The 22346-nt window shown below is 40.7% G+C and overlaps 1 protein-coding gene across 8 annotated transcripts in view; it reads right to left on the bottom strand.

The window, feature by feature from the left end:
* Positions 1–22346, bottom strand: part of LRCH1 (leucine rich repeats and calponin homology domain containing 1) — a 192259-nt gene that overhangs the window by 45090 nt on the left and 124823 nt on the right. For all 8 annotated transcript variants that reach the window (XM_078070358.1, XM_078070360.1, XM_078070361.1 and 5 more), the window contains 8 exons: positions 19474–19579; positions 15066–15202; positions 14222–14349; positions 12971–13034; positions 9759–9864; positions 7799–7926; positions 5250–5317; positions 2897–2983 (listed from right to left, as the gene is read on the bottom strand). In XM_078070358.1, coding sequence (XP_077926484.1) covers positions 2897–2983; positions 5250–5317; positions 7799–7926; positions 9759–9864; positions 12971–13034; positions 14222–14349; positions 15066–15202; positions 19474–19579 — 824 coding nt within the window. The remainder of the gene's footprint in view (positions 1–2896; positions 2984–5249; positions 5318–7798; positions 7927–9758; positions 9865–12970; positions 13035–14221; positions 14350–15065; positions 15203–19473; positions 19580–22346) is intronic.

The raw sequence follows: 22346 nt of genomic DNA, 5'->3' as shown, positions 1-22346 counted from the left end.
TGGGAACCCTCCTCCAGGTCAGTAGGATTTGTACTACCGGGCTCCAGTCCCACATTCCCAAGCCACTTTTATTGGTGGACAAAGTAGGCTGTTGTTTTTCACTTCGGGGTTCACGTATTAATCAATCTCGAATTTGTAAGAAAAGTGTATTGGAGGAGTGATACAAAATGTAAAAGGTGGAAGTATTAAAACAGTATGAAGTTTGAGCCCAACTGGGGCTGTCTCTCTGTCACATCATGTCTTCAAGGCTCGTTCCTGGACTCACGCTCCCTTCCCATCGATACGTTTGGCCTTGGAAACCTCATCCTCCTTAGATAGCTCTGTTACTGCAGCACAGTGTGAAAATGACTTTCAAACCTAAGTCTCGAAGCCCCAGAACTGAACACCTAGCCGCAGAGTGGACGTTGCCACCTTGGATTTTACTCAGGGTGTCCTATGCTGACCCCAACGTCCTCCTCTTCAAACCTGCTGTCCCGCCAGGTTCTCCATCTCCGATAATGAGAAGGGGCTCAGATCTAAACACTGTTCCTTCCCACTGTTCTCACCACCCACTTCAAATGATCACCCAAAGAACTACAATGGTACCTACCATTGAGTATCTCTAATTTATATAATCTAAAGAAAAATATGAATTTAGAAATACCTAGGAAGAACATCCATTGTAATATATTTCCTTCCAGTTTTAATTTTTTCTAGGTTTCTGACACGATTGAGACCTAATTCTGTCTGTATAATTGGGATCAAACCTTTGTATTTTATATACTTTTTAAAGTGAACATTATAAAATGAGCATTCTAAAATATACTGGAAACTTTAAAAAAAACCATTGTATCAGACACATTATAGTCCATCTTATTAATACTTATATTTAAGTATCTCCAAACTACTGGATTATTTCCCTTTCCCCAAATATTTGCTATAAAACACCTTCCCCCTCACAATCTTTGTTCATATCTCTTTGTCCCTCAGGATAAATTTTTAGAATTTATTTGAAAAGTTTATATATTTTATAGGCTATAGCCACATACTACTAGGATGTCTTCTAGAATGGTTTTGCCAATTTACTTTCCTACTAACAGTTTAGATATTATTTCAAATCCTCACCATCCTAAAAAGTAAATATTTGGATCTCATCTTATAGATGAGGAAACTGGCATGCAGAGTAGTTCTATCTTACCCAGATCAACGGTGTTGGTGCTGAGTTCAGAACCAGCAGCCGGCGTATCCCAAGTCTGTCCTTCTCACCGGACAGGCTGCTTCCCCATTCTTCATAATTTCACACAAATGCACACAATACACACACACTCTCTCTTGTCCCTGTTTCTTCTCACTGACTCCCCTGGTTTAGGATGTGAAACTCAGCCCTTTAAGGAATACACCTTGATTAGGCATTCACTAGTAAGCCAAGCTCTGAGCCAAACATTAGGGAGAATTGGCAACATAAATAATCCTATTTTTAAACCACCACTACCTCCCTCTACATACAGAATAAAGTCTGGGCACCTCAACACAGCATTCGAAGGCGTCCTCAGCACCACCCCCTGCCCCTCTCGGGGTCTCAGTCCCGGCTATGCATCAGAAGCGCTGGCAGGACTTTTGAAAAGTGGAAATGGCCAGCCCCAGCCTCACAGGTGGAGTCGGGGTACCTGTGTTTCGAACGTTCCACAGCGAAGGTAGAGATCATCTCTGCCTGAACCGTGCCAAGCCCGCTCCACTCTGTGACTCCCTGCCTTTGCCTAAGCCTTTAATTCAATCCAGAACTTGCTTTCTCCTTGAAAGGGCCAGTTATTAAAGGCCCAGATGAACGATCCCAGGCTTCACAGACGCCAGCCCAACCACCTCCCTGTTTCCATCTGTGGCCAGGCATTCACTTCAAACACTTAAATCCATTCCACTTACAAATATCTACTCAAGGCAATCTCTACCACAGTGTAAGTTCTTAGAAGGCAAGGGCTGGGTCCTGTTCATCTTCATATCCCCCCGAGGTGCACTCGGTAGATCTTCCCACGCTCTAAGCACTCAGTTAATGTCTGCAGAACCGAAATGCTTTTCAAATCAATTGCTGAAGATTTCCAACCAAACTGACCCGTCACTCTTCTTTTAGGGCCAGCCGATGTTGGCGGTGACCCATCCACTGGCACTCTGGGACGCACTAACCACCATTGTCATAAATTCCCAAAATGTGGTGTGGTTTCCATGTTCACCATATTACAAGACCACATCATCTTCATATTTAAATCCCCAGGACCCCTAAACAGTTTACCAGGAATAAGCTTGGGGTATATTTCTCTAGTGCTAAAGTAGTTAGGACCTGACACCGGGTATACTGTTTTACTGAAAAATATTTTGTCCATGGGAATTCCATTATCCTTTGCAAAGAAACCAAAAAATAGATCTCCTGCATATAGTGCCTATTATTGACAATGGCCAATTCAATTAAAAAAATTATCTTGTGACCCAAATCTTTAGAAATATATTATTTAGTTAACATATATTTAGCATCTCAGAAACAAATATGATAGTACCAGATAAAACAAATCTTTCTTTTTTGGAAAATATCCCTGATATTTCTCTAAGTCAGGAGTTAAATTTTAAGCAATATCAAATCTGCACTTTTATCATATTTCTGTTTTCTAAGAATTATACCAAAAATCCCCATATGAATGTCATGAAGGGTAACTAAATTTCATTAAGGAGTAGCAAAAGGAGGAAATGATCTCAATCTCTCCAGAACTGTGACTCTTACTTATGGCTCTTGTGAGAAATTCTCTTTTTTTGGTGGCTAGACTGAACCCAAACGGTGTGTACAAATATTTTTAAAGGTGAGATAACATACTCAATAAATTAGTACACATTATTCACACATGAACCCTGGGCCAAGGAAAGACACGCATACCTGCTGGGATCTTGCAGCAAATCTACTGCTTCTCTCAGTTGTTCAATCATCGCTATATCCATGTCCTGGTCTTTGGATGAACTTATTCTGTAGCATGAACCGGGCATAAGAATGAAAATGATTACTGGAACGTGGATATTATCCAGAATCTTAAGAGCAAACGTATAAAAATCCATCTAACATATAAAAATGATTTTGACAAGCTCAACATGATAATGAACAGGTGTCAGTTCCCTGTGGAGTGGATTGCCAGAGGGCAGCTGAGGTGGGGCTACTGGGTGGGGGAAGCCCAGCTCTGCTATAAAATAGCAGCTCACACAAAGTCTCAATGCCCACGGGTTTGCATCTGCTCCTCTATAAAATCAAGGCAACGGATGGGCTGGGTGGTTCTCACACTGTGCTTTCATGAGCCCGTGGGCGGGGGTGGGGTTGCACAGGGGTGCCCAGCTGCAGCAGGTCTGCACGACTTCTGGCTCTTCCTGCTCCAGAGCAACCAATGTGGCTCGGTTTTACTGCTTTCATACAATATGGGACTTCACTAGGGGATAGTGGTTCTCAGTGCAGGTTCTTTATGCAGCAAAATCATCTGTGGCGCTTAAAAAAAAAAAATGCCAAGCCAGATACTGGGGCTTGGGCTTTTTATTAAGCTCTACAGGCAAGGTTGAGAACAACAGGTATAAGATTATGAATGGGGTTTCCAAAGCTTTATAGACAGATGGCCCTTGAACGACACAGGCTCAAATTGCATGGGTCCACTTATACACAGGTTTTTTTTTTTTCCCAATAAATATATTGGAAAATTTTTTAGAGATTTGTAACAATTTGAAAAAATTCACAGATGAACTGCATAGCCTAGAAGTACTGAAAAAGTCAGGGGAAAATCAGTTATTATTGTAAGAATATAGTATATAATACACATACAAAATATGTTAATCGACTGTTTATGTTATTGGTAAGTCTTCTGGTCAACAGTAGGTTATTAGTAGTTAAGTTTGGGGGGATTGAAAATTATAGGCAGATTTTTGACTGCGCCCAACCCCTGCATTGTTCAAGGGTCAGCTATAGTTTAAAAAAACACTCTCCCTATAAAATCTCTTTCCCCATAATTCTATGATTCTGTAATCAAACTAGTCCTCCTTGACATTACAGAAATATATTCAATGAATAGCTGATAATACTGGACAGTGATTTGAAAGGAACTTAGCAATGTTTTTAAAGGTCAGAAAAGATCTGATCATGGTTACTGCTTTCCACTACAGAACATGAGCCAATGTGTTTCTCTAAGTGGAGAAACTTTTTTTTTTATATATTTATTTATTCATTAGAGACAGAGAGAGAGAGAGAGAGGCAGAGGGATAAGCAGGCTCCCAAGGAGCAGGGAGCCCGATGCGGGACTCAATCCCAGGACCCTGAGATCATGACCTGAGCCAAAGGCAGACACTTAACCATCTGAGCCACCCAGGCGCCCATAAGTGGAGAAGCTTTTTAACAATATAGAAAATCCTCACTCAGGGGAAATCCCTCCCAAGGTATGAAGGAAGATCTAGGCCTACATGACAGATCATGGAAAACAAAATCCTGGGAACCAAAAATCTACTGTATGCCACATGGTTCAAGCTCAATTCCCCTGGAAATCATTCATCATCTGATAGATGACTCATGCCCTCCCCTGTAAAGCTGGCCAAGGAAATCCTCAGATGCAATCGAGTTGAAGGGCTATCTCTATCTGATGTGAGATTCCTTGGGTTCAATCCCAGCCCTCTGGGACCTTAGGACAGTCTCTCTCTGCCTCAGTTTTGTCCCATGTGAAACGAGGGATAACGATAGAACTTATCTCATAGGATTGTTGTAAAGATGACATGAGTTACTAGCTGTGAAGTATTTAGGACAGTGCCTAGCACATGGCATTTAATAAATGTTATCTATTACAACTGTTAGACATGGGACCAAGACGTGAGAGGCATATGGTTTTCTCAGATCTTGAACCTGAAGACAGTTCAAGGTAAAGCGTGACTGGGACTATATATTGCTCTGGGTCCAGTTGTTGGTTTCTTCAGACAAATGGAAGTAAGCTAGAATCTCCAGTGTAAGAATTTTATCTAATTTCCTGAATCACATTCTATCCACAGCCTCCAGTCAGATAAAACTCTAGGCCAAGGAAGAGGTCTGACCTTGCACTGTGACAATAAGCATCTGACAGAGAAAAACTTGCAACTTATTGATATAACATTGGGCGAGACTATCAGCTTGACCAAAGAAAAGCAGACCAAAATTCTATCATGACAGGGCTGCCTTCTGCTTGAACCATGAACTTTACAGGATGGTGGCTCATAACCAGGCCCTGGGTACTCACATTCCCTCAGGTTGCCAGTGCGTGTCCTCTTCTATCCGTAACAGTTCTTCACAGTCCTCAGCCCTATCCTGTGGACAGAACACACGGGTCTTCTGAGAGCCACCGGCTATCAACAGTCCACAGTCAAACCCTGCCCTTAGGCCACGTTCACACTAGCATTACTCTCAACAGCCAAAAGGTGGGAACAATCCAAGTGTCCATCTACAGATGAATGGTTAAACAAAATGTGATCTTTACATACAACAGAATGTCACTGAACCTTCAACAGGAAGGAAGTTCTGACACATTCTCGTCAGTCACGAGAAGCCAAATACCGTACGATTCCAGCTCTGTGAGCGACCTACAGGAGTCCCTCATAGAGACAGAAAGCAAAATGGTGGCTCCCAGGGGTGAGGGGAGGAGGGAATGGGAAATTAAAGTTGAACGGGTACAGTGTTTCCATTTGACAAGATGAAAAGAGTCCTGGAGATAGATGGTGGTGACGCTGGCACAACCGTGTGAATGTACTCACCACTAAACTGCACACTTAAATATGACAAAAATGATAAGTCTTACTTTACGTGTATTTTACCGCAATTAAAAATAAAATTAAATTTAAAAAAAGAACAATAAAAAAAATTAAAAAAAAAAAAAGACCTGACCCAGGACCACAGTACCTGTTAACTTAAGAGTCAGAAATGTAAAGTTCTATTTCTTATTGCCCTCTTAGCACCTCCTCATGTTCAGATTCCTCTGTTAGTTGGGCTCGTTGGTCACATGAGGAAGCGCGTTCTACTGCTTGTGAGAGGAGGGGTGTGTGTGTGTGTGTGTGTGTGTACACGTGTGTGTGTGTACACGTGTGTGCGTGTGTGTACTCTTGAGGAAAAAGAAAGTGTAAAATAATGAACACAGAAAATGCCTCCAGTTGCATCGAATAGTTTCATGCATACCGCACCCAAATCTCACTGAAATGTGCCCCCCCCCACATACACCGTTATTTTCCCAAATGAACGTTGTGACGGGCTTAGTTAGCACGGTGCATCCCACTGCTAAGACTTCCATGTGCTTCTTGTCCACTGTCAGCTCTGACACAGAGCCATGCTGCCTTAACGCAGCCTACAGCCAGAAAAGAAGCCACCCCTGAAGGGCAGTACATTCCTCAGGCAAGGAAGGAACAACAGACAGACCCAAGGACTGTCTCAGACCCAGCCCATTCTCCAGATACATCATTGAGAAAAGTCTTCTTCTGAGGAGGTGCCTAGCACTGGATGCCAGGCTCTGGCTTAAAAAACACTCAGACTTTTATTAATTATAGATATAGTGCATAGTAAAGTAAACACAAAATTATTGTGTCACTATCCAAATAAGAGTGAAATTCATGGGTGAAAATATACTACCAGAAATGAGCAAGAAAACATGTTCTAATCTCTCTTTGTTGGGTTTCAACTACAGGAGCCAAGGGTATTTCCTTCTAATTTTCAGTTTCATAATAAAAGAATAGCCAATAGTATAAAACACCACTTTTTTTCCAATATGCAGAACAGGGCTTACCGATTCCTTTTGCTAAGTTACAGGGTTGTACAGTTCATCCTCATTATTTGTGGGTTCCATTTTTATGAATTTACCTACTCACTAAAATTCATTTGTGAATGAATCAATAAATCAATACTCGTGGGGATTCTCCAGAGCGGTGAAAACCTTGAGTCCACAATATGTGTGTGTTCCCAGCTGAGGCTGAACAAAGGAACGCTCTGCCCTCTCATTCGGACCCAGCCCAGCAGCCATCAAAGCACCAACCTCAGGAAATAAGGACGAGCACCTGGAGACCTCACACCGGCTCTACCACAGTAAGCCCGGGACCATCATTTTCATGAGCCTCAGTGAAAATGAATTTTATCCAATTACCCTTGTGATTCCTGGGGGCCACAATCTGAGCCAGAAGGACTGGCAGAAACACACCAATCATGTCTCAAAGTGGGGCCTTCACCACGAGCGTTAGCAAAGGGCTAGTTTTTCTCTATTCTTTTTTGCTGCTACTATGATGAAGGTTCAACCTGAAAACACTGTGACTTCATCCAACCTTTCAACACCTCAGTGCAAGGATAAGAGCTCAGGAATAAGGAATAAGTGTCCTCAGAGTGACCTTCCAAGAGAAGACATTCATTTCTAGATTTTAAGAGTCTCCACTTTTCTCTTTACACTATGGACATACTCCCAAGAAAAGCATTCACCTAGAATACATGGAAAAGAACATGAAACGGTCTATTTTAACTTTTAGTGGATGGTGATGGTAATGCTGACATGTCTGCCAACTTGCACTGAGAGGTGGAAAGCTAAGTAATCACTGAATATAAAGGAAATCACACACATGTACAGACACACAGAGAGGTATGACAGGGACCAGCTCCTACCATCAGAAAATAGACACCCCAAGCTTTAAGAAGGTATAGAAACCGGAGGAAACTGGCAGTAAGCTGATATTTAAGGTGATGGATTGGTAACCTTGAACTTAAATTCTAAGGCACCAAACAGAAGAAAATTTTTTAAAAATCAGCGGATCCTCAACTTGCCTTAATATAGGTTATAAATTCTGAACGGAGAACATCTGTTCCATCAGTAAATTGGTCTCTTTCTTCTCCTGAGTTGTCATTGTCACCCAAAAGGGAAGGCTCTGGTTGAAATTCCTGATGAGAGTCCCCTATTAGGAAAATGTAGAGAAAGACAAAAAGATGGTTTCATGAAGAGATGAGCAAAGCACAGACGGCCCTCAAATACCATCGGACTATTTTCAGTCCCTGCTCCTGCCTCTTCTGAAGGTCTATGAATGACCCAACTTTTCTCTTCCCTGAAAAGTGGGATGAAAAGATGAATAAAGGAGGGAAAACAGAAAAAGAAATAGAAAGCCCCCCCCCCCCCATGGTGAACTGGAAAGTTAAGGCCTCTTTATGGCTTCATCCCTTAACAAAGAAATGAAATCTCCTATAACTTTTTTAAGAAACAGAGGAAAGCACGTTTGGAAGAGGCAAAAGGAACACCAAGCAGATCTCTTCTCCATGATCTGCAAACTGAAAAGAACCAAGTAGGGCCACCTTTAAGGACTCCTACCCAGCAGAATGCTCACTTCTAGAACAGAGAGGAAAAAACTCACTGGTGACAAATTACGTAATTCTTTTATTTTAAAAATTTGCCTAAGACACTACCTCCTATACCGTATAATGTCACACAGCTTATCTAAGCTAATAAAATGGCAGTTTTATTTTTGCATAGAGTATACAGTGATTTTTTTTTGGACAATGTATGGTTCCAGTCATAACCTCACATACATGTAAATGCTAAATTTAAAAACCTGAAGGTAAAAAGTGAAAGCAAACACTAGACATTGAGTTGGTTCACACAGCTCTCCCATCACTAATGAGAGCACTGTTAAACTATTAGGGAGATAATCTGAATATTAACCTAGTTCTATACTGTTCATATATCATGAAATCATCTCTGCCACAAATCATTAAACACAAATCATTCACATTAAATGAAATCATCTCTGCCACAAATCATTAAATTTTAGTATTTTCTTTAAAAATCATTGAATAAACAGGAGCAGTAAAAAAAAAAAAAAAAAAAAATACTGCCCTAATGTAATCAAATGAGGGCTTCTCACTAAGATATGAAATATATTGCTAGGATTTTCAAGGTATATAGGACATAAAGTACTTAGTGATCACTTGGTGATTGTTAGAGAACCACAGAATTTGAGAGCTACTGAAGACCTTACATATTACCTAATCTAATCACCTCACTTAACGGTGAGAAAATTAAGGTCAACCGTCTTGTCCACAGTCAAGTGGATTCCTGGGCACACATCTCAACTACATTTCCCATCTTCACATGTGGCCATGTATCCAAGCCTACCTTATAAGTGATGGGCACTCCTAGGCTCAGTTCACTAAAAACCTCCTGTGAGCAAGCCTCCATGCTTGGCCAGCTTCTGGTAAAACAGGACTTGGAAACTTTGGAAATCTTGTGTTAAAGATGGTGGAGTCACAGCATGAAAGCAGCTTAGGCCTTTGAATCATTGCTTGGAGGGGAGCTGCCCGTCAATCATGAACTCCCATGCAGACTTGATCTGGACTGTGTTAAGCCAATGAGATCTGGGATTTTATGTGCTACAACAACTGGTGTGGCCTAATATATCTATACATCAATATTTGCTTTCCAAGAATGGATTTAAAGGCTGGCATATAAATCTTCAAAACGAGAACCACTCTACTACTTACTAGCTGTGTGATCACTGGCAAGTTACTTAAACTCTTTGAGCCTTGGTTTACTCACCTGTAAAATGGAGATGATTAGAATATCCATCTCAGAGTTCTGAACTTTAAATGAGATCACCTTCACAGATTAGCACAGAGCCTGGTGCACAGGAAATGCTCAATAAACTTTAGCTATTACCAAGGCCCTATTTGTGTCGACTGTAAACACAATATTTGAAACTTCAAACAAGCACGTTCTCCCCATCTTTCATTCTCACACCTTTAACTGGGCTAAGGCGATGGCAGGAGTCCTCCTTGACGATCTGTTCTTCTTCCATGATGTTCGACATCGGCACATTGAGGCTAACAGCGTCTTCATCAGAAGGCTGAAAAGAAACAGTGCACTGCTTCATTCGCGGGACAAGCATTATCGATGTAGATTAAGAGAAAGCTACGTGATAAAAAAATACTGCTAATTCTCAAAAACATAATATTGAGTAAAAGGAACCAGATACAAAGAACAATTCCACTTACATAAGTTCAAAAACCAGCAAAACTGATCTGTGGTATTTGACGTCAGGACAGTGACTACTCTTGGCCTGGAGGCTGGATGTGTGAGTGGGCTTTCTGGGGTGCTCGTAAAGCTCTGTTTCTTGTACTGGCCGTTGGCAATGTGGGTGTGTTCCACTTCGTCAAAATTCACTGAGCTAACACTCAAGTGTTTCTCTGTACATATGTTTTGAGCTGAAATTTTGTCAGGTACCTGATGGCATTTCCAACCTAAGAGCAATAGTCAAAGCACTAAGAAGGGCTATGTTATACCTGACGGAACGAAGGAGTAACTAAATGTACTATCACGGGCGCCTGGGTGGCTCAGTTGGTTAAGCGACTGCCTTCGGCTCAGGTCATGATCCTGGAGTCCCAGGATCGAGTCCCGCATCAGGCTCCCTGCTCGGCAGGGAGTCTGCTTCTCCCTCTGACCCTCCCCCCTCTCATGTGCTTGCTCTCTCTCATTCTCTCTCTCTCAAATAAATAAATAAAAAATCTTTAAAAAAATAAATAAATAAATGTACTATCACACTAGCCCTAAGACTGACTCATCAATCCTTGTCACAGTAACGGTACTCTGAGACCTGACGACACCAGTTTCCCAAAACTACGTTAAGGTTTCATGGGGCTAGTCACCACAAGCGGGCAATATCGGTGACAATATCTCATTTATCCACAGTGCATCTTACGTGCAACGTTAAGCTCCGGTTTATTTCCCTGTGTGAGACTGAGGAATATACAGGCATTTCGGCTGCGTCAAATACATAAAAGTGCTGAATGACCGTAGTGCTTAAAAGGACGTGTGTTCTGTGCAATTTTCAGAATAAGGCTTCGATTTGGTAATCAAAGTCAGTTGTCTCTGGGGGGCTTGCTTCCCACACTAGCTGATGAAGTTTATTCAGATAATCTACGATTCTGTGACTGATGAAATATGGAGCCTCATTTACTTTCCTATGTCTCCATTTTCGTGTGGCTATTTAGTGAAGGGCTTTCCAAATCACAGGGATCACGAACCTCCACAGAACACATCTCAGGGACTCGTGGGCTGCTCCTAAACTCCTGAAGTCGTGACTTTCAGAGTTCAGTGTTCATTTACCTTTGGACACGTGCACAAATTGTTTAGAAACTGACACAAAACAAGTGTGCATTTCATCCATTCAACAGATACTCATTTGGATTCGGCCGCCAATTTTTTTTTGCATGTTTATCTTGACAAAAATCTTAGAGACAAATGCTAAATCAATCAGACAAGGGCAACAGCCAAAGAAAGGGAATGAGATGTGCTTTCTGAATGCCACAATGAAACAGAAGTGGGGAGCAAGAGAAACTGACCATAGATGGTAACGTATTTGCCAGACAAAGTGAAAATAGAAAGCTACACTGGATAACTCAAGGCCCTTTTCCTTCTAAAAAACAAATTGCTTGGAGGTGTTCTCAGGTAACAAGGCTACAATGTGAGACAAAAAAAGGCCAAAGGGAAGAAGCATGCACTGATTCTGTCGAATATAACCCTTTTTCTAGTCCTTCCTGCCACCCTCCTCCCATCTTAAAAACTTAGCAAAATTCCAAAGATATGCATCTAGTTAAAAGGGAGGAAATAAACCCTTGGCCTCCTTTTGGAATGATATTAGCATGCTACTTGTATTAAGTGAGAACAAAAGGATAATGAAGTTCTTTGTGTGATGTTTTATTAATGAACTTAATTATCCTTAAAAAACAGATAAAGGATAAAGCAGAGTCTGTTTTAATTTCATAGAAAATAAGCTTAGGGTGAGTAATTTCTGAAATAATGGGACATTTCAGGGGACTTAGGAGTTTTAATAAAGCTAAGGGGGCTGAATTAAATACAACTTATAAAGCAATGTGTTGAGTATTTTCTCCCCCAGGGAGCTACAGTAAACTATTCATGTGGCTTCATGAGAGTAATTTTCTTTTATTGAAATTGGCCTTCTCTTTCTGCCTACAAACTCCTTTTGAAATGTTCTGTATTAGAAAGATTTTAAGGTATCCTAACTTTTTAATACATTGCTTTATAAAGCATTTCGTAGGAAATAAATGCAAGTATCTTAGCTACATATTAACCCTCAAAGACCTGAAGAGAACAGGGAAAAGGCATCTTTCTTGGAGTCACACACAGTACAAATGTGAACTCCTTAAATGGGGTAATTGACTTATTAATTACATCTTCAAAGAGTAGTATAATGTTTCAAAACTCAATAACTACAAAAACTCAATAAATTTCCTCAGAAGAGAAGACCTGATGATTCATCTATCCCCTACCCCAGCTATCCCTTCCAGCTCCCCTGCTCAAGAAACCCCATTTAATGGTACATTAGTGAAAGGTTTTGGGGACTGTAACTATAAGTGACATAAATATGCTAAATGAGCTCTTTATAACCACTTCAGGAAGCTCTAGTGTGGGAGGCCTCTTAGCTTACAAATAACCCAACTTTTATCCAGTTGTCTGAAAAGAACACAATTGAAGAGTTTCAGGAAAACAAATATTGCTATAAAAATTATGGCTACTTAAAATGGCATTTCCTGTGGGTAAACTGCTAAAATGCAATGCACATTTGCGTCCTTAACATTTATGCATGCGAATAACTTTTTTCCTAAATTATTCTGTCACTTAGAAACAAACACATTTATAGAAATGCCTCATGGGCACCTGCACACCACTCTTCGTCATTTCATATTTATGAAACATTCAAGAATATTCTAGGTAATGTGAGGAGTGTGGTGGAAGGGGAAGGGGATAGGGATGTTTACAAAATATTAAATATGCAGCAAAAGCTAAAAACTTGGAGGATTTCAAATTGCTTTCGCGAACATAATCACACGTTCTCACACAGATGCATTAACGCCCTTTACCACAGAGGAGTTCAGGAATTCAGGCAGATAGATCTAGCACAGAAAGAAAAAAAAACTAATCACAAACTTTACCTCTGTGGCAGATAAACGTTTATCTCCATTATCACTTCCGACACCCGAATCAGAATCCTTCTTGCTGGGATAGATGCCAACAGTACGGAATCCATTTAGAAAAAATTGAAATCACAAAGTTCACAACAAGATACATCAATTTACATTCGAATAATGACTTTCACTATACAAATTTTATTATTACCATAAGGCAACAAATCAGCCCAAAATTAAAGGAGGTGGAGACAAGGGCCTAATAATCAGATATTCTTTCTAAACAGAGAACAAGATAAATTCTTTGTGTTCAGGGTTACTCTAACCAAGTAGCCTGTTCTTTGAAACAGTTAACAATTTTCTTATCTTATGGATTCTAGTGTCTAAAAAACCAAAAACTGCCTAATTGCTTTTACCTTTTCTAAGAGGCTTTTACTCTTATATGGTTACTCTCAGTAATTCTGTAGGCTTTTATCCAGTGACTAAACAAATTTGATGTTTATAAAAATAAAATAATGAATACATATTTTAAGTATTATATAAAAGGTACCATTAGAGTAGGCTGAGATTTTAAGTCACCATGTTTTTTAGTAAAAAGTGAAGCAAAGGTCTCTGCAGTGAAGACCCCTCAAAACAATCTGTGTTTCTATACATGTGTTCAGTGTGGGAATTTTGTTCTTTGAAAATTCAAGGCCCAATTTATGCCACAGAAAGGCCAAGGGCATGTGAAAGGATTCTAACACTTCCAAAAAGGAAATGGCACAAACTATGCACGCTGCATTTTTAAAAGACAATTACAAAACAAAACCTGCAGTTTTTCTTAACAATGTTCTGGAGGCAGATTAAAAATTAATGATTAAAAAGACATGCCTGAGATTGATACGGTTGTTTTAATTTAATTAATTTTAATTTAATTGACTTATTTCTGATAAGTAAAAAATACCTATATTTATATTATAGATTGCATTTATAAGGATATATATATATATGCATATAACATACATGTATGTACGTATACATATCCACATGCACACACAGCACACACATTACCCAGGAAAGACTGATTATTGACTAGAATAGGGAAGATAAGATTTGCAAGATGCCAAAAGGTTATCAACAGCACCTATTTTCTCTCTCTTCTTCCAAAATGCTGAAACACTTGAGGTATAAATCTGCATTGGTTAAGTGAGGCAAAGGGATTTTTGGAGTTACCTGCCTGGAGGCCCCAGCCTCAGCAAATTCTAAATGGGGGCTTTGAGTGACTTCAGTCACACTCACCTATCTTCCACGTGCTGGTGGAAATGTGGCCTCTCCATCGTGTGGAGATCAAGGGAGTCAGCTGTCTTAATCTGACATGCTTGTATGCTCAGATACTTGAATATGTGCACTTTGCCCTTTGTGCAAATCTATGGAGAAATTAATAATACATATTTGGTTTTCAATGACAAAACAAAATGTAAACACTCGACATGGAGGCTCTGTATATTTTAACTTTTGCATTTTCATTTTAAGTAACACTTCAAAAATACACGCCAAATTTGACCTCTCCAAAACACATGAGAATTTAGGCAATCATTTCTTCCAAATTCTACTTTGAATAGAAAACCATCCTAACAGAAATGTGTCTAAGTCTAAATAGTGTAAAAAAGTAGAGAAGTCAGATACCTGACACGGTAACATTCCAATTCTGGAAGGATTGATTTTGTTCCCACATAGTTTAACAGCTGAACTTGGAACTTATCTCTAAATAACCAACAATCATATGTGAAAATGTTTAAACTCCATTTCTCAGCTCACATGAAAGAATATATTACTCCTGTGATAAGCCATACACTCCACGAAGGCGTTTCCAATGTGTGTACAAATGCTAACCTAATCGAACATATAATCCTAGGATTAGAGTGATCAAGACAGTGAGTGGAACGCTGGTGAACAGACTTGACGTAGCAGAAGACAACTGATGGTAGTCGGATTCACCCAAGGTTTCATCTTTCAGAGATTGTGATCATGTCTAAAACAATATTAATTCAGCAGAATATCAAAGGCCCAGCTCTGCTGAGAGTTTCCCATGCAGTATTGATAGCATATCCCACGGTGAAACAGCTTCGCTGCCATCCCTCACCTGTGCTGGAGGAGACTGCAAAGGGTTGTTCTCAAGTAGTAATACTTGCAGCTGTTTCATCTGTCTAAAACAAATGGGAATCACGAGCACTTTATTGCAGGAAAAGTCAAACTTTACCAAGGGAAGATCTACTAGTTCTAAAGAACAGGGGGGAAAAAAAGAAAAAAAAAAAAAAAGAAAAAGAACAAATTCAGAAAGCAATAAGATTAAATGGCTAAACATTCAAACACTAATTCTCTGCTTACCAGGAAAAATATCAGTTAGCATAATCAAAGCAAGTTATGCATCAGGAATATGTGGTATGCGTATAAAATATTTTACTAAAGGGGAGGGGGAAATCTTTCATGGAGAGCGCAATAATTTTCAATTGTTGTTAGTTCTGGTAAGAGCTAGAAACACACTTGACATTTACAGTATCTATTGTTTAGAAAAGCCTTTCTTCCAGCAAAACAATCACATAAGCCATACCACACAGGGTTAGGTTTCATAGGACATGTTTATGTTTTAACTTCAATTGTGAGCTTATGAACAATGTGCTAATCATAAAATATTCTTATCTAGTCAACGTATCTGGGCTGGCATAATCTCAGAACTAGTTACAAGAAATATGTTCATGGTTTTTTAATTCCACTTTTAAAAACTAAATGCTATCTAATTCAGAATTTTGCAGTGGACCCTGTAATCCTGATTTGATGAGGCTCAATTCTACTGCTTTTAAAAAAGTCTTCTGTAGTTCCACAAACAAGACCGAACATTATATTTAGCTTAAAATCCCCACCCAGTGGCATAGTAAACGCTCAGTAATTTCAAGCACTCCAACCGACACTGGCAGCTACAAGGAACGAAGTCAAATATATTCCATAGAGCAAAGAGGCTGAGGGACACCAGACATGTAGAGGGACACGGGGCAAACCGGCAAACCGCTAAGATCTCTGCGTGAGACACTCTGGCGGGTTCATGTCAGAAGGGGCCTCATCATGTTTATTACAGGACTTGGTAAGGGGTGAAATACAGTGCTTTCAAAGACGCAAGAAGTTCCAAAGTGGAGGATAGGCAGGCACTATATAAAGTGACCTGCAGTGAGAATTAACCCAATTCCTTCTCTCCCCCTAGTATGCCCTAGGGTTTTCACCTGACTCAGCTATGCTATTTCAAGTTCCACAAATAAAGATGCTCTTAGCAACCAGTATCTCTTCTCCTATTCACCTGGCTCTGGGCCTCTGGGTGTGTAAGGGACTTTCCTTCTTTCATGCTTTAGTGAATTACATTGTATTTAAAAAATAGAGTCAAGTTGACTCAAGTGCTAGAAGAAAGGCAGAAGAGCATCCAACTCAGCAGGTCCCAAGCTCAGCTCTGTGTCAATTGCCCTGAGTAATTCACTGCCCAAACCCAGTCCCCACCCACTACCCCCAACAGCGGGGTGGATGATTTGCCTCACACCCTACTCATCCTGGAGGTTGCCTTGATGAAGGCTCTGTGAGCAGCAGAAGGTGAAGGAGAGAGGGAGGAAGAGAACCTGGAGGACAGCAAATCAAGAAAATCAAAGGAAAAGGGAAAGTAAGATCCCTTTCACTTCGTAGTTTATTTCTAAAACAGGGCTAAGGCTTAGAGGGATTTATATACGAGACGAATATCTCCTTGCTGTAACCCTTAGTGATATTAATCCATCTCTGAGACTGTTAATTTTACTCACTAAACTTAGGTTGGCAAATTAGTGGCAAAATCTAACTGGAGTCTGGATCTTCAGCAAGTCTTTGCCGCTGAAAATGAAGACTCTTAAGCAAGACTGAGGGCCAAGTTCCTGGCAGCCGTAGCAGGAAGGGGAGGAGAGGCAACTTAAATAAATAAGGTAAATAAAGTAAGAATGGTTTTTATAATGACTGTTCCTGTTAATTGCAGTTTGGAACACAACTACCATCTTAGTTTAGGAAAACGAGAGCCTGGCAGTTTCCTAACAAGAAAATGGGGGTGGGGGTGAGGGGTGATGATAACTCCAGCCCAGAAATGGTCAAAAGAAACCGGGCAGGAAAAGGGAGGAAGAAAAAAAAATCCCAAGGAATCTTCTGTTGCAAAGAAGGTCAATGACTGGCTCCTTTAATCTTAACTCTGTCCATTCCGGTCCTAGAAAAAACAAAATATGGTCTCCTCATTGCAGTATTTGTAGTAAAAGCACCACAAAATTGATATGGGTAATTAGGCCACAGACTTGTTTTCCCTCCTCAGATTGAAAGCATACGGGGAGGGGTACTCACAGAGGAAAAACAAGTCAATATGGAAAATCTTTAAATTCACTGCCTGAAAGCACTATCAATGCTCTTTTGTTAATAGAGTTCTCCAGAGTGAAGCAAAAAAGAAACTTGATATTCAGGAAGTTATAAAAAAAAAAAAAAAAGATTTTTCCAGTAAACTGAAGTTTTAGCTTTGAATATATTTTAAAATATTAAACCTGAGAAAACACAATTATGAAAAGGATAGAAATGTATAACTGATCTTTTCAAGGGAAAGGAATGCTCTTAAGGTAAGAGCATAGGGAGTGCTGAGAGAAAGAAAAACCTTGGTTTGCAGACACACTGTTTACACGTTTCTAGACTATTATAGGCAACCGTGAAATGACTCTCTTACATTTTTCTTTTGAAAATGAGAGCCTGATGTTCTGTAATGATTTTTCAATGATTAGCATGAGAGCTACATTTAGAAGCCAGTTTTCTTTAATGCCACAAAAGGTTAAATGCTTAGAAATGTGCTGTTGGTAAGAGTGTTTCCCCTTTGCACTTGCTCAAACCAAGAAAAACAATTTCATCCATTCAAAATGGATTAGACAATGACAGAATGAAAAAAATCAATGTTTTCATACCAAGTTATCTCAAGCAATAAAGCAATACATCCTTGCGCTGAGACAGTTTCTAATTCTACTTCTTTAAAATGCTGGTCAGTGCAAGAAAGGTGACGGATGGCAGGTAGGCATTCAAACCTCCCATCTATAAAGCACATTGGCATTTTATAAAGTTCCTTCCCTTCCATGAGCTTCATCTGCCTGCCTTCAAACCAAAGATCAAGATGCAGGAACAGAATAATAAAAATCAGGCAGTTCTCAACTAGCTGCAGTTGTGTCAGATTAACCAAATGCTTTCGTTTTTGTTTCCAAATATATGCTTTTGCTTTGAGGTATATTTTTAATTATATATTTGAAATCCGGTATGCCTCATGGCCTTAAATGAAACCGATGGAAATCAATGCGATCTTTGAAAACCAGAGTACGTTTTGGGGGAAGCATTCAGTATTCTCCTCATCAACTCATTCTGATTCAAGTCCAAATAAGAATCCCAAAATAGGAAATTCAGATCCACCATTATCTACAAAGCTGCTTATCAAAGTTCTTAATGGTGCACACTTTCTGAAGAAATGTATCTTTTTATTTGAACTCAAGAGTCGATGTCTCAGAGAGACATACTGTAGAAGCCCACAGGTGCAGGGAAGGGTCTGCCTGAGTCTGGCTCCCGAGCAGGGATGTCTGAGAGGGCAACTAGTCTCAGCACTGAGGTTCTGGAGGATCCTTGCTTCTGGCCTTTGGGAGACTCACCAAAACTACCAGTGATATTAGTCAAGTACCACCTCAGCAGGGGTAGTACCCTCACCTGAAGCATATATTATAGACACAAGGGGTGGTTCCCAACTAGGGTGACCAGATGCTCAAAGCCAGAAATCTTAACAGCTGGATCTATAACACCAAGCACATTGCCTAAAGTGTTGGCTCGACATTCCAAAACATCACACATACATACCAAAAACAACTCATGTTGCCTCCTGTTATGAGCTGAATCGTGTGTCCCCAAATTTCCTATGTTGGAGTCCTAACTCCCAGTACCTCAGAATGTGACTGTATCTGGAGATAAGGCCTTTAAAGGGGTCATTAAGTTAAAATGAGGTCATTTGAGTGGGCCCTAGCCCAATATGACTGGTGTCCTTATAAGAAGAGATTAGGACAGAGACACAGAAGGAGGATGATGTGAGGACACAGGGAGAAGAGAGCCATCTGTAAGCCGAGGACCAAAGCCTCAGAAGACACCTTGATCTTAGACTTCCTGCCTCCAGAATTGTGAGAAAATAAATTTCTGTGGTTTAAGTCACTCAATCTGTAATACTTTGTTACGTGAGCCTGAGCAAACTAACATACACACAGCCTCATATGGGGGAATGGCTGCATTGCTGTACTCCTCGAGACAAATTAAAAGCTGAATATTAACTTTTCTGGTATCTGCATGTGAAATTCATATAATTCATATTCATATAATTAATTAATAATTAATATCATTAGGCATACCCAAACATGACTAGACAAACTACCTTCTTCACATAAGTAAACAAACAAACAAAAAGAATAAACGTCTCCTGCTTTATTCTTTTTTACCTTGTGGTAAAACTTTAAGGTAATTTCTTCTGACATTCAGTTCCCGTAGAGATTTCAGCTGACCTATCTGCTGGGGCAAGGCCGTGATCTCGTTGCAGCTGACATCCTGCATCAGAGGCAAAGGCAGAAATGATAAACACCCTTTTCCAGGAAATCAAGCATTTCATGTGAAACCTTAAGGAATTTAAACATGAGGACAACTACTCAAGTACATTTTTATCTTGGTCTGTACATCCCTGGCCAAGTAAGGCTTAGCACAGAGAAGAAAAAGAAAGTGCACCATTTTGAACATCCTTTGAGGAGAAAAAAAAAGAAGAAAGGAAGGATGTCTGGAGCATTCGGGGCTACTTTGAGGGCCTCGCGCCTGCTGCGTTCATGTGCTTCAATCTCGTAATTCTCGAACCCATGAGACAGTATTCACAGCTTAATATTTACAGTCAGAAAAACGAGGCTCAGGGAGGTTACGTCAGGCGTCCAAGGCAGTTAACACTTGGAACGAACGCCCACCCACTGTCAGGCCACTATCCCACAGTGCCTTGAAATAGAAGGTTACATATCCTACTTACCAAACACATTTTACAGTGAGAACCTATGACTATTAATGCATCTTTTGGATGCACTATTTATGTAAGATGGAGTGCTTACTGGAAGGCTGGGAATATTGTGGGCCTAAACACCTTTAAGTACATTTTATAAGCAAGACTGTGGGGCATGTGGATGATGTCTTTTTTTTGCACTGAAACACTGATATCCCATTAACCGTTGATTGGAACCACCTTTTGACACATGCAAAATGAAAGCTATGACATTTACAATGTTATTATACTCTCCCCCATCCCACTCTTCCTCCTTCTCTGGAAGCTCTGCTCTGCTCTCACCCCCCACCCCAGCTACTCTCTAGTCCAGAGCAGCATTCTCTCTCATGAGACACTATAATGGTCTCCTTGATTGGTTCCTTACATCGGTCTGCTTCCCAGATCCATCATTCACAGAGCTGCCAGAGTGTGCATTTCACCATGTCAGTTACCAGCTTAGACATTTGCAACAGCTCCTGGGAAACCCATGGGGTAAAGTTTCCAACTCTGGGGCAGGGCCCAGAAGCCACAGTTCAGGTCTGCTTCTCTAGCACCATCTCTCTGAAAGCCCTCCCTTACGTCCTCAGGCCATGTCATTACCGACTGCTGTCACCAGCGTGTGCCAAGGTGTTTCATGGTCCCAAACCTGTTCAGGCTCCTCCCTGTCTGGTATGCCATTCCCCAATATTGTCCTCTTGTCCCACCTACCTCTTTCAAGATTTAATTCAAGGCTCGCTCCTCTCTGAAACCTTTGTGGAGGTTTCTCCCATTTATCGCCCTCTGAACTAACACCCAGGGAGAATGACCACTTTTCCCTCTGTGGCCCTATGCATAAACTATTACAGTATTCATATGCTCACACATTTGCCTTCTCTTATGAGCCTGTGAGCTCCCAGATGGAAGATACCGGGTCTTATCCACTCCATCTTCCTGGTGCCGAGCAGAATGCCAGGTATGAAGTAAGAGATCAATAAATATTGGATGGAAATTTCTGAAGTCCATTTATGTTGACACTCTCATTCTGCCTCACAGCTGGAACCCCAGGATGCTCCAACATACACACCAATCCCTGGCAGGTCTTGCTTGAAATGGCAGAATCACAGATATACTTGAGCTAGGTTTGATCCCAATGAGATTGAGTCTTTAAATTCCCCACATCACTTGTGAACCTGCAAAAATTCCCCCTTTCACAAGGCAGCAGAGCAGTTTCACATTCACTCAGATGAGAACTCACCGTTGACCCATCCCCAGCAACCCCAGGGCTCGTGTAAGAGCAGGACTATGCAGAACGCAGGGGATCACTGCCCTCTAATCTCTTCTCATCTAAAAATCCTCAGGTGACCCGCCAATCTGGCAAGGTTACAAGGCTGCTAAATAGTATCACTTGCCAAAGAGGAATAAAATCACTCCTGCTAAAGGGAATGGAGCAGCCCTCTGTAGAGGCTATAGATTGCACACAGTGCAATCAGCTGTGGTACTGCTCAGTGCTCTGCATCGGACTGAGGTGAGGTGGCGTATGACAGGCTCACAACACTAGGTGTTCAAGGGCATCACCCCCAGGCTGGCTGTTGATGCATCACTCCTGGCCCAGAAAAGCCACATAAAATTCCATGAAAAACAGGGCGCCTGGGTGGCTCAGTCGGTTAAGCGACTGCCTTCGGCTCAGGTCATGATCCCGGAGTCCTGGGATCGAGCCCCACATCGGGCTCCCGGCTCGGCGGGGAGCCTGCTTCTCCCTCTGACCCTCCCCCCTCTCAGGCTGTTTCTCTCTCGCTCGCTCTCTAATAAATAAATAAATAAATAAAATCTTTAAAAAAAAAAAATGCCATGAAAAACATCCCTAGTGTTTAAAAACAAAAACAAAAACCCACAAGTATATCTTCAGAGAAATAAAAGTCGGAGGAAGTAATTATAGAATTAAAAGGTCCAGAGATTTGTTCAGTCACTTTGAGCCCCTCATTGAGTCAGTAAACAATTCTGCCTCTCAGCATATACTTCCACATATGAGAAATAAAAAGGGAAATGGCTACCTTTTCCCAATTACTATGGCATCTGATCAGTCACAGATATCAACAACCAAATCCTTTCAATGAAATCTTTGTCTTTCTTCGCCTCAACCAAGTCACAAATAAGCAAGAGGTACCATTCCATTCTCTTTTAGAAGAGCCCTCACATAAAGTGTATACATGTAAGCCCCAGAAATACATGAGATTAAACCATTCTATTGGACTCACAGACAGGCACAGTCACGCTGGTGATGGTTGGCAGGAGGGAAGGGGGCATGGGGGAAGAAATAGT

The sequence above is a fragment of the Halichoerus grypus genome, chromosome 4 (genome assembly GCF_964656455.1).
Source record: "Halichoerus grypus chromosome 4, mHalGry1.hap1.1, whole genome shotgun sequence".
NCBI classification, from domain to species: Eukaryota; Metazoa; Chordata; class Mammalia; order Carnivora; family Phocidae; genus Halichoerus; species Halichoerus grypus.
This window is presented reverse-complemented; position numbering and strand designations above follow the sequence as displayed.